The sequence below is a fragment of the Podarcis melisellensis genome, assembly GCF_964234715.1.
Source record: "Podarcis melisellensis genome assembly, chromosome: 7".
Taxonomy (NCBI): Eukaryota; Metazoa; Chordata; class Lepidosauria; order Squamata; family Lacertidae; genus Podarcis; species Podarcis melisellensis.
The window spans coordinates 92,399,482-92,415,602 of record NC_138539.1 but is presented as its reverse complement, the minus strand read 5'-3'; the positions used below and the strand labels follow the sequence as shown (position 1 = coordinate 92,415,602).

Sequence of the window (16,121 nt, the reverse complement as noted above, 5' to 3'; positions counted from 1 at the left end):
CCATCAGCACCCACAACCAGCGAGTTGGCCGCAGATGCCCCCCGTGCAATCATTTCAAGAGGGTCTGTCCTCCGGCATGGGAGCTGCTGCTTCCCCCTGCTCTGACACCTTGGGGGCTCCCTTACCACTAATATCTCCTGCAGCGTCTCCAGAGAGGGGGCCTCCGACAGCAAGCTGGTGAGCATGTTGAGCCAGATGTAGATGGTCTCTTGAAAGCAGTCCTGGAAGGAGAGAAGCAAAAGCACTTAGAAGCTGAAGACCCCCATGGAAATCCCACATGCTCTGGAGCCTTCTAGTCCAAATTCGTAACACAAAGAGTCATAAACAGCAAACGTTTCTTGATATATGTAAGGTTACAGGTCATGCGATATAAAGATACAGGACTCCACACTGGGCTCAACTTCCTTGGAGTGTTCCAAGGCAGAGGGCCTTCTTGGTGGTGGGGCCCACCCCGTGGAACACCCTCCTATCAGATGTCAGAGAGATACATCATTATACTTCCGTCTGAAGACATCTGAAGGCAGCCCTGCATAGGGAAGTTTCAAATATTTGATGTCTGGCTGTGTTTTAATTTGTTGGAAGCCGCCCAGAGTGGCTAGAGTAACCCAGTCAGATGGGCAGCATATAAACAAACAAGCAAACAAATAAAATTAAATGCAACGTAGGCGGGAGGCATGAGAGTCACAAAATGCAGGCATGCAGGAATCATTTGTGGATGCATTTTAGCCAAAGGTGAAATGCAATAAATATGGAAACATGATTAAAATCAAAAATATACACCCCAAGTCTCTGGCTGTTACATCATTGCGATGGGTCAAATGTCTTGGGCAGCATTCTTTGCAGCTTACACGGCTCAGACTCTTTGCCCTCAAATCCTTTAACCTGGCAACCCCATTTTCCTCCAGAAGCAGAAGGTCCAGTCACCTGGCTCTGTGTTGCTGGCACAGAGCTCCCGGCTTTGACCTTCGTAACCTGCAATGATGGCAATTGGAAGACCTTCCTTATGGTTTTCTGTAGCAGCTGTGACCGGAGCAGGGGGTCCATGCGTGGTCTCAAGGCACTGAAAAGAGAAAGAAGGGGAGAGGAAAGGATCAGCACCCAGCAGTCCATAAACCTGGTGAAGAAATACGTACTGTGTCTGGCCGTACTTACGTCATGCGAATGATAGCTTCCATCGCTTGGTGTAATATGGTGAGTGATCCCATCGGCTCCTCTTTGATAACCTCCTGTGGTGGGGAAGCACACAGCATGTCAGGGAACTGGAGGCGCCATCCCTGCCACCACCACACCAAGCCCTCAGTTGTGCTCTCTATCCAGCCCACTTGACAACTTCTTTGCAATTGGCAAGTGGGTCCTCCTAGAGGAGAAGAGTGGGCTTCCTGGATCTGGGAATAAGAAGGACACTGACAAACTGGAATGTGTCCAGAGGAGGGCAACCAAAATGGTCAAAGGCCTGGAAACGATGCTAAGGGAGCTGGGCATGTTTAGCCTGGAGAAGAGGAGGTTAAGGGGTGATATGATAGCCATGGTCAAATATATAAAAGGATGTCACATAAAGGAGGGAGAAAGGTTGTTTTCTGCTGCTCCAGAGAAGCGGACACGGAGCAATGGATCCAAACTACAAGAAAGAAGATTCCACCTAAACATTAGGAAGAACCTCCTGACAGTAAGAGCTGTTCAACAGTGGAATTGTGGTGTGCCAAGGAGTGTGGTGGAGTCTCCTTCTTTGAAGGTCTTTAAGCAGAGGCTTGACAACCATATGTCAGGAGTGCTCTGATGGTGTTTCCTGCTTGGCAGGGGGTTGGACTCGATGGCCCTTGTGGTCTCTTCCAACTCTATGATTCTATGATTCCCTTTTTCTCCTGGGCAGAGCTCTACCGCATAAGAACAGCATAAGATCAGCCTTCTGGACCAGGCCAAGGGCCCATCTAGTCCAGCATCCTCACACCATTCTCACAGTAGCCAACCAGACGTCTGTGAGAAACCAGGGAGCAGACCATGAGCCCAAGAGCCCTCTCCCCACCTGTGGCTTCCAGCAACTATATTCAGAAACATTGCTTCCTTCCTCTGTGGAGGTAGCAATCATGGCTGGGAGCCATCGACAACCCTCTCCTCCTGGGAGAACCTAGCCTCTTTTACTTAGGCGCTGGTGACATCCTGCTGAGGTTGCCACAATGTAGGGCTGCCTTTCAAGAGGGTTTGGAAACTTGAGCTGGAGCAGAATGTGACCACCCAGAAATGGTTTGGGGCCAGATGGTCAGAAAAAACGCTCTGAAAATAAACCCCAGGAGATTCCCCCTCTTTTTTTCTTTTTCTTTTTACTCACTATGATGCAGAAGGTGAGCTCGTCTTTGTGGGGGAAGGTGACATATCCCACATTCGATTGCACAAGCGCCTTGGTTGTTAGAGTTGCTGCCTTCATAAAGCTCTTCTTCAAAGCCTCGTTCTGAAAGGAGAAGGGATTTTATAAAACTGAGTTTGAATCAAAATCACAAGGAAACATAAAGCCACACTGACCCTAACCCTAATTCTAATCCTTGTCCTAACACTAACCCAATCCAAAAATTAACCCTAACCCAGAAATGGTCTTGTTAGATAGTTAAATTCATGGTAAATTGCTGTTTTAGGGTTTCTTTAAAAAAAGTCTGGAAAGAATTAATCCATTTTGCATTACTTTCTATGGGAAAGCGTGCCTTGGTTTGGAACGCTTTGGTTTCAGAATGGATTAAGTTTGAGAACCAAGGTACCACTGTAATGCCCCATCTGGTCCTAAGGGTGGAGTCAGTATACACCCCAGTCTACAACCCTTCGGTGGAGGAAGCCAGAGACCCTGCCCTAGGGCACAGTCTGAAGGCATGTGGTGCAAGGACCTTGACGGAGCTCAGGAGGTCTGCTCAGTGCCTGGATGATGACCACGGGGGAAATGGAGTCGTATGACAGGAGAAAGGCAGGATATACCATATTTTTTCATGTATAAGACACCCCCTATTTTGGGGGACTCCAAATTAAGAAAATGGGGGAAGGATTGCCCAGAGTTGCTGAGCTTTTGGGGGGGAGGATTACTCACAGTTGTTCAGCTATTTGGGGGAGGGGATTCCAAAAATTGCTCACCCGCTGGACCTATGCTGCCACTCACACACGTCGCAAACCTACCTATTGTCTGTCCCTCGCCGGCAGAAACCGCCAATCGCCTTCCCAATTTCCGCAGCGACAGCCAGTCAACACCACCCCTTGCCGCAGCCACCAATAACATGCACAATAGCCGCTGACTATCTCCGGCTTGCAGCGGCAACCAATCCCACGTCCCTCCTATGCACTATCTGTGTATAAGATGACCCTCATTTTTAAACATCATTTTTTAATAATAATAAAAAACACCTCGTCTTATACACGGAAAAGTATGGTATAGCTGAGAGAACAAACAACAGGAGTCCGTGTGATAATCAGAGCCATACCTTCCTGCTGTTCTGGAATTGGAAGAGGAGCTCCTCTGTGATAAGGTCTATGAAAAAGGGGAGATCATCCTGTCGTGCCCCGAATGCCATTTGCCCGCAGCAAAGGATGACGGTGATACTGGCATTTGTCTTGCTAGTATTCTGGAGGGGAAAGATGGGGAAAGTGAGTTTGGGAACCTTAAGTGCAATTAGAGACAAATCACCATTTAGTTGGGACCTTTTAGCAGCTGGGAAAATATTAGTAGTCAGTAAGTTGTTGTGTGAAAGGTGGAGGGCACAAGGAGAAGGGGACAAGCTCTCTAAGCTACCAGCATGAGTTTGACCAAGCTGCGGGAGGCAGTGGAAGACAGGAGTGCCTGGCGTGCTCTGGTCCAGGGGGTCACGAAGAGTCGGACACGACTAAACGACTAAGCAACAACAACAAGTTGTTGTGCAGACTTACAAATTTTGTATTTTTTTTTCCTCCAGGAAACTCAAACTGCTGGCAAGCCAGGGCTCCCCCACCCTATATATGTGCATCAAGTTCTTCCTGCCTAAATGTAGAGCCTAACATTTGACTCTATTGAATTTCATTTTGTTAGTTTGGGCCCAGTTCTCCAATCTGTTAAGGTTATCTTGAATCCTGATTCTGTCTTCTGTGGCATTGGCTACCCTTCCCAGTTTGGTGTCATCTGCAAATTTGATGAGCATCCCCTCAATTCCTTCATCCAAGTCATTTATTTTAAAAAAATGTGGAACAACAACGGGTCCAGGACAGAACCCTGTGACACCCCACTGGTCACTTTTTCCCCAGGATGACGAGGAACCATTAAGGTGTTCTCTTTGGGTTTGGTCAGTCAACCAGGGAGAAAGTGCAGGACAGTGTAGGGTAGACTGACCACTGGTGCTCTTTTCCATGGGAGCTGCTTTTTAAAAATTAAAATGAACCGGGTGGATCTGCTCATCTTCTCCATAGTGAGGGTTGGGAAATTTCCTTGGTCATTTCCCAACTCACAGCAAAAATCCAGGGGTACCAGGGTTTCATTTCTCTTGGATGGCAGAGCACAAGAGAGTTCAGGGCTGCGTTCAGATGTAACAATAAACCAGAGGGCATCAACATAGGTTGGCCTCTAGCTCCCATCAGCCTCAGCCAGCATGGCCAGTGGTCAGGAGGGATGGGAGTTGCAGTCTGTAGCATCTGAAGGGCCCCATTTTGGTTACCTCTGTGATAAACTATGGTTTATTATTGTGTGAATGAGCCTTGGACTCATTGGCTCCTGCTCCCTTCTCCTCTAGCACAGTTGCAAAACGGAGACCAGAAGCTTGAGGGAAGTTAACTGAAAGTGGGGAGAAGGTTCTGATCTCCTTCCAGCTGGGTTGGAGAATTGGAGAGTCGGAGGCACATGACCCCAAGGCCCCCTCAGGTTATGGAACTGTTAGATCCGCACGCAGTTACTATGCCTTTGTAATAATTTGCTTAATTGACAAATACATGGAGGTGAACACAGAAAGTGACACTCAACTATGCTTTGCTTCAAGTAGACCTGTCGAAATGAATGGGCCTAACTTAGTCATCTTCATTAAATTCAATGGGTCTACTCTAGAACATAGTTGAATGGGGCCAGCAGGCACTCCCGTAAGCAGAAGAACCCTTGCACGAGAGCAACTTGGGCAGCTGCCCTGCCCCGGGATGCAGCTGAAACCTCTCCCCTCTTTCTCTCTGCCTCTCCCAGCCTGCCGCCTGCCTTCTCTCTTGGGTTCTGCTCCCTCCCCTCAGTTGGAGAGGTGTCCCCTCTTCCAAACTCTAAGAGGTTCTTCATTCAAAGCTTTCTGACAGCAGAACACTCTCCCTTGGGAGGTTGTGGACTCTCCTTCGTTGGAGGTTGGATGGCCATCTCTCGGGGATGCTTGAGCTGAGGTTCCTGAATCGGAGGGGGTTGGACTAGATGACCCTTGGGGGTCCCCCATTAGCTTTCACTATTGAAGAAATGCCAACCAACCATCTGACAACCAACCTAAAAACAGGGGTCAGTGTACTTTGGGGGATGACCAATGGTTTCTAACGAATCGGTTTGACTGACTGACTGAGCCACGGGATCAGATCAGATCTAGGATCTGGAGCCACAGAGACAGGACTGCTGGAGCCCACTTCAGAAGGATGACTGAGACATACCCACAGAGGAAGCTGTCTGGCTTCCATACTGAGAGGATGAGCAGATCCAATTGCCTTTTTGGAATGGTAAGGATCCCATCCCTTGAAAAAGAGCATATTTGGAAATGGGGCAGGATTCGTTCTTTTCCAACACAGCTCTGTTTTACTAGATCAGAGGAACCCAGAGGCTGCTTCACGTGCTTTGGTGTGGATGTAAATAGCCGCTAAGGATCCAATTTGCCAGGACCTTTGTCTAACCATTGGCCATGCTGTCAGGGGCTGATGGGAGTTCCAATTCAAAACACACGGATGGGGAAGGGGCACCAGGCTGGGGATGGCTGACCTACACTCTTGCTGCGCTCCTTCCTCACTTCACACCCTTACCTCAGACGTTTCAGTCGTCCTTGCAATGGCTGCGCGGCCAAAATCCCGCACTGCCATCAGCGCCTGGGAAATATGGGTGCTTGAAGCCACACCGATAGCCTCAGAAATTCCCTAGGGAGAATGAGGCACGTGAAACATGTCGTTTTCTTGATTGCAATTAGTGATAATAATAATAATAAATTTTATTTATATCCCGCCCTCCCCAGCCAAAGCCGGGCTTAGGGCAGCTAACAACAATAAAATAGTACAACATTCTAAAAACATTTCATTATAAAAATTAATTAAAATCAATTAAAATGAAATTGATGGCAACCATTGAGCTAAGCTGATCATGAGGGATGGAGGATAAATGTGATTCTGTAAGCAGATTGCTGCAAAATGTGGGGAACCAAATTTAAGAATGGAGAAATGAGACTCTTAGAGAACCAATTTGAACAGATCCTTTCATCCCGGATAATAATACGGCTGGTTTGAAGAACGATATTTCTGTGGATTCTGATGTGAACTGACCAGACCACACCTCCCAGACTCATGTGCAGCTTGCAACGCAAGGATGCCTTGCATTCTGACATTTTCAAATCTTGTATACAGTTCTTGGCTTCCTTAAACACCCAACCACATTAAAATGCATCATTTATTCCCTGGAAGTATTTGTAATCCACCCCTCACCCAAAGGCGCCAGAGCAGGAATATGCACCATCTAAATCAGGGTGCTCCAATTTCTCATACCAAGTGGGCCACAGGAGTAGTTCAGCACAGAACCTGTGGGCCACACACTGACTTGTCGTGTGGGAGAGGGGAGCAAGGCCAAAATTTGACACACACGCCCCGGCCCGCATGCTGCCTTCCCAAAGGTAGGCAGGTGAGGCGCTGGGTTTTGGGAAGGAGGCACGAGGCTCTGGTGGGACCTAGCGCCTTCCCACCTTCTTGCCAAAGGTGGCAAAGAGCTAACTGAGGACTCTAGGACCCTGACAGATCACACCTGCCTCCTTCCCCAAGCCCAGCACCTCCTTCCCCAGCTTTGGGAAGGCGCTGCAAGGCCTACAGGTGTGTAGGGGTGCCTCCAAGGTTGCTGAGGGCTGCCAAGAAAGGCATTGAGGGCCACTTGTTGGCTGCTCTGATCTAACCCAAAACTAAACAAATCTGCCCAGATATCTGAATGCTGAAAAGCGGTTCCTCCTGTAAGGGGCTTTGAGGGGGTGACTGGGTGGGCACAAAATCCTTGGAGGAAGGAAGGTCACGAGCAGAGACCAATCCGGAAATCAGGACAGAGGGCTGGTGGGGCCTGTGGGGTAATGTCAGGGACTGGCTGGATGAATAAGAGTGGGGGACCCTGGATTGTGGTGGGGGGACACTGGGAAGCAGCCTGGGGAGGCGCTTGAAGCAGGAGGGTTCAGAAGGAGGAGGCTCTTCCAGGACACAGCTGGAGGTGGAGAGTCTCCGTGTGAGCACAGTCCCAGTCCCGCTGGCTCTCCTCCCCCCTGACATCACACACATTCACTCACCTCTCTGTCTGCTTCCTCTTCGAGAGGCAACGTCAGGAGTAAATGCAGGTACTGGTGGACTGTCTCTGCGCTCCTGGAATCCCGCAGCTTGAGTCCATAGTATCTGTAGAGGGCGTTCTAAGGGTTGGGGAAGGTTTGGGTGAGTCACAGGGAGGAGACCCCACCAACTACATCAACTGCTTTTGGAAAACCAAAGAATTTCAATTTTAACGTCTTAAAATGTCGGGTAATACTGAATAATAATAATAGATTGCAAGCACTAGGCAATTGTTTTAATGGTTTGTATGCAATTTTACCCATCTTCTGAATTCCCAAGTCATGTTACAACTCTTTAAAGGTAAAGGTAAAGGGACCCCTGACAATTAAGTCCAGTCGCAAATGACTCTGGGCTTAAAGCTCATCTCGCTTTAAGGCCGAGGGAGCCGGCATTTGTCCGCTTCCGCAGACTGTTTCTCCAGGTCATGTGGCCAGCATGACTAAGCCGCTTCTGGCGAAACCAGAGCAGCACACGGAAACGCCGTTTACCTTCCAGCCGGAGCAGTACTGGCTTCGGCTGGGGAGGGTGGAATATAAATAAATTATTATTATTATTATTATTATTATTATTATTATTATTATTATTATTATTTACTTGCACTGTGTGCTTTTGAACTGCTTGGTGGGTAGGAGCTGGGACCGAACAACGGGAGCTCACCCTGTCGCAGGGATTCAAACCGCCGACCTTCCGATTGGCAAGCCCAAGCGGCACAGTGGTTTAACCCACAGCGCCACCCGCGTCCCTATTACAACTCTTTAGTACTCCTCATTTGGGGAATTTGAAAGTTGACAAGTTCAGCATGTCCTAATTGCTCTGCCTCCACTGTTGGAGGCAGGAATGCTTCTGAATACCAGTTGCTGGAAACCACAGGAAGGGGAGAGGGCTCTGTGTTCGAATTCTGCTTTCCAGTTTCCCATGGGCATCTGGTTGGCCACTGTGAGATAAGGATGCTGGACTGTGCAGGCTGCTGGTCTAACCCAGCAGCCTCGTCTTTCATTCTCATGACACACTTTTGTCCTGGATACGCTGACCCTAGGCTCTTCCTGCTTTTTAAGAGAACTAATACCTGCATCCACAGCCTCTTACGGGTTTCCCCACCCTCCCCCCATGACTGAAATTGGGAGAGGGTGTTCTCTTTTGTGGCACCCCACAGTAATGTGATTGGCTGTCACTGGTTTAAAAGGGAAGCCTGTCCAATAGTGGTGGAGTGGGGTAGATGAGTGTGGAGTCTTCTTTTGCCTCCAGGAGCAGGTACTCTGTCTGATTATATGAACTGCGTCTGTAGATATTTGTATATATATTTAGCTCACAATAATGAATACTGCACTAAAGAACCTGGGACTCTGAGCATTCTGCTAAAAGCGCCGCAAGGAATTCGTGACAGGGTTATGGGCCCAGCACGCTTCCACTGAGCAGGAGTACAGGTGGCAGTTATCTAGCCATGGGTGCTGGAGGGGAGCTGCAGGGATGGAGCAGTCCGGAGCTAGCGTGTTGCTGGAGAAGCTGACGGCCACAAACTACAGGATCTGGTCAGTCCGCATGCAACACTTCCTCAAGCGTGAGGGCCTGTGGAAAGTGGTGGAAGATCCACCGCAGCCCCCTGAGGAGGATGAAAAGGATGAGAAAGCCTTGGCTACGATCATCCTTGGAGTGGACGACAGCCAGCTAGTCTACGTAGCTGATAAGGTGACGGCAAGTGAGGCGTGGAATACGCTCAAGGCTGTCCATGTGCGAGAGACAGCTGGCTCACTGATAACATTGACCAGGAGACTGTACCGGTGTCGGAAGACACTGGGGGACTCCCTGGTGAACCACCTAAAATTCCTAACAGGCTGTTTCCAGGAGCTAGCCTTAAGAGGGAGGCCTGAGGGGGAAGAGGACAAAGTCTTTATAGTCCTGAGTTCCCTTGATGACAGCTATGATATGCTGGTCAATTCCCTCGAGTCAGTAGAGACTGATAAGCTGACTCTGGAATACGTTACCGGACGGTTGTATGCAGAGGAGAACAGGTGTTCAGAGCGAAAGATGACCTCAGCCCAGCCGTTGGAGCATCCCAGAGGGAACAACAGCCGGGAAGAGCAGAGGTGTCGGGAGCCGGAGAAACAGCCAGGAGGAGCTGCTGCAGACCAGCCGGTGGTCAACAAAGTAAAAAGGTGTTTTTGCTGCAAGTCCAGTGGACATCTGCTTCGGGACTGCCCGAGGAAACAACAAAAACAGCAGAAGCACAGGAGGCAGCAGAGAGAGTCTAACGCTTGGGTGTCTGCAGATGGTCAAGAAAATGAAGAGCTGTGGGTTCTGGACAGCGGAGCTTCTCAAACTTTTTGTAAAAGAAAAGCATTGCTAACTGATGCTAGGGCTTCAAACAAAACCATGTAAGTCTTGCCTCAGGCCAGAAAGCTAATATAGCCTGTGAGGAGGAGATTGTGTTCCCACAGCTGAGACACACATTCAGGAATGTGTTGTGTGTGCCTAGTTTGCAAAACAATCTCCTGAGTATTCCTGACTTAGCAAAAGCAGGCTTTGAAGTAAACTTTGTGGGAGATCAGTGCCAGATAAAGCAAAATGGGGCAGTATTGGCAAATGCCTGTTGTCTTTGTCCATGGAGTTTTCTTGGCAGGGATACTGGAGTGGCTTGCCGGTTCCTCCTCCAGGTGGATCACGTTTGGTCAAAACTCTCCACTATGACCTGTTCCTCTTTGGTGCCCTGCTCGGCATAGTTCATAGCTTCTCTGAGTTCTTCAAGCCCCTTCGCCACGGCAAGGCAGTGATCCATGATTCCAGCTGAACTATTTAAAATTTTAAAAGATGATGCTGTTCAGGTGCTACACTCAATATGCCAGCAAGTTTGGAAAACTCAGCAGTGGCCAGAAGATTGGAGAAGATCAGTCTACATCCCAATCCCAAAGAAGGGCAGTGCCAAAGAATGCTCCAACTACCGCACAATTGCACTCATTTCACACGCTAGCAAGGTTATGCTTAAAATTCTACAAGGAAGGCTTAAGCAGTATGTGGACCGAGAACTCCCAGAAGTGCAAGCTGGATTTAGAAGAGGCAAAGGAACCAGAGACCAAATTGCAAACATGCGCTGGATTATGGAGAAAGCTAGAGAGTTCCAGAAAGACATCTACTTCTGCTTCATTGACTATGCAAAAGCCTTTGACTGTGTCGACCACGGCAAACTATGGCAAGTTCTTAAAGAAATGGGAGTGCCAGATCACCTCATCTATCTCCTGAGAAATCTCTATGTGGGACAAGAAGCTACAGTTAGAACGGGATATGGAACAACTGATTGGTTCAAAATTGGGAAAGGAGTACGACAAGCCTGTATTTTGTCTCCCTGCTTATTTAACTTATATGCAGAATTCATCATGCGAAAGGCTGGGCTGGATGAATCCCAAGCCGGAATTAAGATTGCCGGAAGAAATATCAACAACCTCAGATATGCAGATGACACAACCTTGATGGCAGAAAGTGAGGAGGAATTAAAGAACCTTTTAATGAGGGTGAAAGAGGAGAGCGCAAAATATGGTCTGAAGCTCAACATCAAAAAAACGAAGATCATGGCCACTGGTCCCATCACCTCCTGGCAAATAGAAGGGAAAGAAATGGAGGTAGTGAGAGATTTTACTTTCTTGGGCTCCATGATCACTGCAGATGGTGACAGCAGCCACGAAATTAAAAGACACCTGCTTCTTGGGAGAAGGGCAATGACAGGCCTAGACAGTATCTTGAGAAGTAGAGACATCACCTTACCAACAAAGGTTCGTATAGTTAAAGCTATGGTTTTCCCAGTAGTGATGTATGGAAGTGAGAGCTGGACCATAAAGAAGACTGATCGCCGAAGAATTGATGCTTTTGAATTATGGTGCTGGAGGAGACTCTTGAGAGTCCCATGGACTGCAAGAAGATCAAACCTCTCCATACTGAAGGAAATCAACCCTGAGTGCTCACTGGAAGGACAGATTGTGAAGCTGAGGCTCCAGTACTTTGGCCACCTCATGAAAAGAGAAGACTCCCTGGAGAAGACCCTGATGTTGGGAAAGATGGAGGGCACAAGGAGAAGGGGGCGACAGAGGACGAGATGGTTGGATAGTGTTTTCGAGGTTACCAGCATGAGTTTGACCAAACTGCGGGAGGCAGTGGAGGACAGAGGTGCCTGGCGTGCTCTGGTCCATGGGGTCACGAAGAGTCGGACACGACTAAACGACTAAACAACAACAACAATTGGCAAATGCTAGCCTTAGAACTAATATGTATGTACTGCAGTGTGAGTCTAAGGTTGCGAATGTGCAAAATGTCCCGACCCATGATATGTGTATTCATCTGCTGCACAGGCATCTGGCTCATGCCAGCTTTAAGGTGCTGAACAAAACATTGGAGTTGTGTGGGGCGATGAAAAACATTAAAAGTTGTGATAATTACTTAGACTGCAATATCTGCAAGGAGGTTAAAAGCAGGGCTTGCCCAGTAGCAAGAGCAAGCCAGAGAGAAACAAAAAAACCCACTGGAGTTGGTTCATGCTGATGTAACTGGTCCTTTTCCACCAAGTGTCTCCCGTAACAAGTACTGTTTGATTCTAGTGGATGACTATTCTAGATTTGGCTGGGTCTATCCATTAAAGCAAAAATCTGATGTTGCCCAAACTTTGAAGTTCTGGGTAAGAAGGAAAGACAACTTGGCCAAAAGGTGTGCTCTATTCAGACAGACAGGGGAGGAGAATTTATGGCAAGCTCCCTAAGAAACTGGTTGCGATCCCAAGGGATTAAACATAGGCTTACCAATGTGGCGACTCCTCAGGAGAATGGAGTAGCAGAGCGTAGGAGAGGTGTCTTGCAGACACAATTGAAAGCATTGTTGGCAGATGCAAATCTTCCAACTAAATACTGGGCTGAGAGTATTAAGACAGTGAATTATATTGGAAATTGTTTGTGGTCTATAAGATTCTCTATAACAAAAGTCCCAGTTTGCAACATTTGAGAATCTTTGGGACAAAGGCATGGGTTGACATACCTGTAAAAAAACCGAAGAAAAGGTGGGAAAAGGGCACAGCAGTTGCTATTTCTTGGGTATGAAAGCGGTACGAAAGCCTACAGGTTTGAAGATGATAAAAATCTTTTGAGTTATAGTTGGTCAGCCAGCTTTAATGAGCAAAGAAATTGGCCCAAGATACATGCAAACCTGCTGCCAGAAAAAGTTTAACTGCCAAGCGTACCTGATAAGGCCGTTGAAAGAAAGCTAAGAATTGGCAGCTCTCCCAGAGAAATTGAAAGGGAGGAGGTAAAGACTGAGCATTTTTCTCCAGCTGAGTGTGTAGATGAGTGTGGAGTCTTCTTTTGCCTCAAGGTGCAGGTACTCTGTCTGATTATATGAACTGCTTCTGTAGATATTTGTATATATATTGAGCTCACAATAATGAATACTGCACTAAAGAACCTGGGACTCTGAGCATTCTGCTAAAAGCGCCGCGAGGAATTCACGACAAGGACTTACCTTGTTGTGTCCAGGCTTGGATGTCTTCTGCTGGGAATAAAATGAAGAAAAGTGTCATGTTTTTTGTCTAGAGAACAGTTGCCATCTATCTGCCACTTGTCTTCTCTAAAAAAAAACCCCACATGCCTAGAAATAGACTTCTTGCAAAAATCATTTGGAGTAAAATCTATTGCAATCAATTCTTCTTCTTTTTTAAAGTAACACTCCAAAGAAGATTAAATAAATCCTCCGGACTGGGAGACACACCATTCATTTAAAGCACTTTGTTTCCTGCCATGAACAAACAGAATCTAGGCATTGTGGCTATTACTATTATTTATTAAATTTCTGTACTGCCCTTCATCCGAAGATCACAGGGCGGTTTACAATATAAAAACTCAAAAATACATACCATAATAACAAACAGACAATACCACTCCCAGTATGATTATTTATTAAATTTTCTGTTGCATAAAGTATTTGCTTGCCTGCTCTGCCAAATGCCCAGGCCTGGCAAATTAACTGCTCTTGAGAGCGAAGAGGAAATATTGGCCATATTTGGCACAATACAGTCACAAAAACTTTTACTGCACAATAGCGGGTTCTGAAACGTTCCCAGATATCGGGAATGATCAGTTGCAAAAGTTAAAGAAAAAAAATGCAACATTTCTTGGGGTCCAAGTCACCCCACCAAATCAAGTTCATGGATTGGTTCTTCTTCCGGTCTACAGATCCTGCACTGGTCGCCTTTTCTGCTTTCCCAAATTTGCCTGGTCCTCTTTTCAAGCCCCCCAGACTGGCGGCCACCACTCCTTCTCACCAGGGGAAAGTCGTCTCTTGCATCTGCAAATAGGACCTTCCTCCAAGCTGGGCTCCCAATAGTTCAGGCCTAGGCAAACACGGCCCTCCAGTTGTTTGGGGACTCCAATGCCCATCACCCCTGACCCGCTGGTCCTGTTAGCTAGGGATGATGGGAGCTGTAGTCCCAAAACAGCTGGAGGGCCGAGTTTGCCTTTGCCTGTGATAGTTCATGGCAGTTCCCCTCAACTTGAACCCTTCTACATGCTCCCACCAGCCCCAGGCAGCATATGGCCCAGAACATTTAGAGGGCACCAGGTTGGGAAATCCTGGTTTACGCTGCACAACATCAGACCAGGGTGGATAAAAATCAATGACCCATTTTTTTTATTTTTCATTTTTTAAATGGATTTCTTTGATTTAAATCACATTTTTTAAAAAATTAAATTGGATTTCTAAAATAAAATGCTTTTGGAGGAAAAATCTTTCGAAATATATTTTTCTTTTTAAATTGCATTATAGTCCAACGGCTATTCACTGGGAAGTAAGGATTTATTTTAAGTTTTTCATATATGCTAAAATTCATTCTAAGATTTTTTTAAAAAAAAAATGTTTAACCACATCAGTTAACAAACATGGATATATATGCTATAATGTTATTGTTTTAGTTAAATAAATTGTTTAAATTCTTATTAAGGAAATGATTATTTTTCTCCTTCCAATAAGGTACAGCAGAAAAGTTGTCCAAATATACAGTGGTACCTCAGGTTAAGGACTTAATTCGTTTCGGAGGTCCGTTCTTAACCTGAAACTGTTCTTAACCTGAAGGACCACTGTTAGACGTATCAGTTGGTTGCTTGAGAGCAATCAGGAAATATGGCTCAAGAGTCTGTTTTCCAGCTTTCTTCTTCTTAGTGATCAAAACCTTTAGAATGCAGAGCGCCTCTATTCCGTGTCTTGCTCATTCACGGGCAGAATCTGAGAGTGGGCAGCCCTTCAACCTTCCCCAGCAGAGTAATTTATTGGCGCCCAGTCTGCGCCTCCCCTCTCTGCGTGGAAACCTACTGCGCAAGGAAGGCTTGGGTAATGGGGGACCCCCCTTCTCCCCGCTTTGCTCAGGCAAGGTGTCCTGGCACCGCCTTGCCTCCTCCGACCCCTGCATCTCCTCTCCTTCCTCCACTGAGGAAGTGCTGCTTCCCACAATCTTTGGGGGCTCTCTGTAATCCACCCAGCTTTTCCCCTCTCGCCCCTGAGCCGATGGCAGTTCTTAACCCGAGGTCCTATTTCTGGGTTAGCGGAGTCTGTAACCTGAAGCGTATGTAACCTGAAGCGTCTGTACACAGTTAACTTATTATACCCCACAATGATTTCATAATGATCTGTCTATGCATTCCTAAGAGTATAACCAAATCAGTAGTAAAAACTACTCTGGAAATTTATTATTCCCAAAATGAAACCTTCATCTGGTTGTAAATATTAAGATTATACAAGCAAGAATGTAAAAATATGTTTTAAATTGATTTGATTTCAATCAAATCCACCCTGCATCACACCCACCTGGGGAGGTGGCTGGAGGTGTTGGAGGATGGTGTCCAAAATCTCCCTTTCATCCATCATCTCCAAGGCTTCTCTGACGGTTCTTCCTCCCAGGATCTTCTTACCCATCCACAAGTACTCGAAGTTTTCATCAGAGAGTTCTTCAGAAAGAGAGAGAGAGAGAGAGAGAGAGAGAGAGAGAGAGAGAGAGAGAGAGAGAGAGAGAGAGAGAGAGAGAGAGAAGAGAGAGAGGTGAGTAAATGTGGCGGATGTGTTTCTTTGTGGCTGATTAGCTGCTCTCCCTGTGCAAAGGTCAGAGGGGGCAGGGTTTCTGTTGAGGTAGGTGATTAGCTGTGGGAGGAGCTTATCAGAGCTTGTAGGGCATCTTTTAGATTTAGGGGAGCTAGTCTCAAACATTTGTTGGGGGAGACCTAGGTTTTTTTGGGGGGGAGTTATTTGTCCTGTCTTCACGCTTTTTATGATAGAGGACCGCTGTAGTCACCCCCAACGACACGTTCTCAAGATGGAGGGTGAGGGAACAGCTGCAGTCACTTGCGGTTCCTGCGCAATGTTTGCCATCTTGCCAAAGGTTGCAGGCAGCTTTACCTGCAGCAATTGCATGTTGATTGCCCTCTTAAAAGACAAAGTCCAGCAACTGGAGGAACGTGTAGCTACGCTCCAAAGAATTAGAGAGTTGGAGCTCTTCTTGAAAGCAACAGAGCACACCGTCTCCACCAAGGAGGAGACAGGGGAGTTCCCTGAGAAGGAGGCTAGTTCACCAACACAGGAGCCAGATATATGGAGAA

General features: G+C 47.0%; 1 protein-coding gene across 1 annotated transcript in view; it reads right to left on the bottom strand.

The window, feature by feature from the left end:
* Positions 1 to 16,121, bottom strand: part of LOC309373563 (uncharacterized protein) — a 151,166-nt gene that overhangs the window by 125,231 nt on the left and 9,814 nt on the right. Inside the window, exons 3-6 of the mRNA XM_081917884.1 lie at positions 2,327 to 2,446; positions 1,153 to 1,226; positions 925 to 1,060; positions 126 to 221 (exon numbers count right to left, since the gene is read on the bottom strand). Coding sequence (XP_081774010.1) covers positions 126 to 221; positions 925 to 1,060; positions 1,153 to 1,226; positions 2,327 to 2,446 — 426 coding nt within the window. The remainder of the gene's footprint in view (positions 1 to 125; positions 222 to 924; positions 1,061 to 1,152; positions 1,227 to 2,326; positions 2,447 to 16,121) is intronic.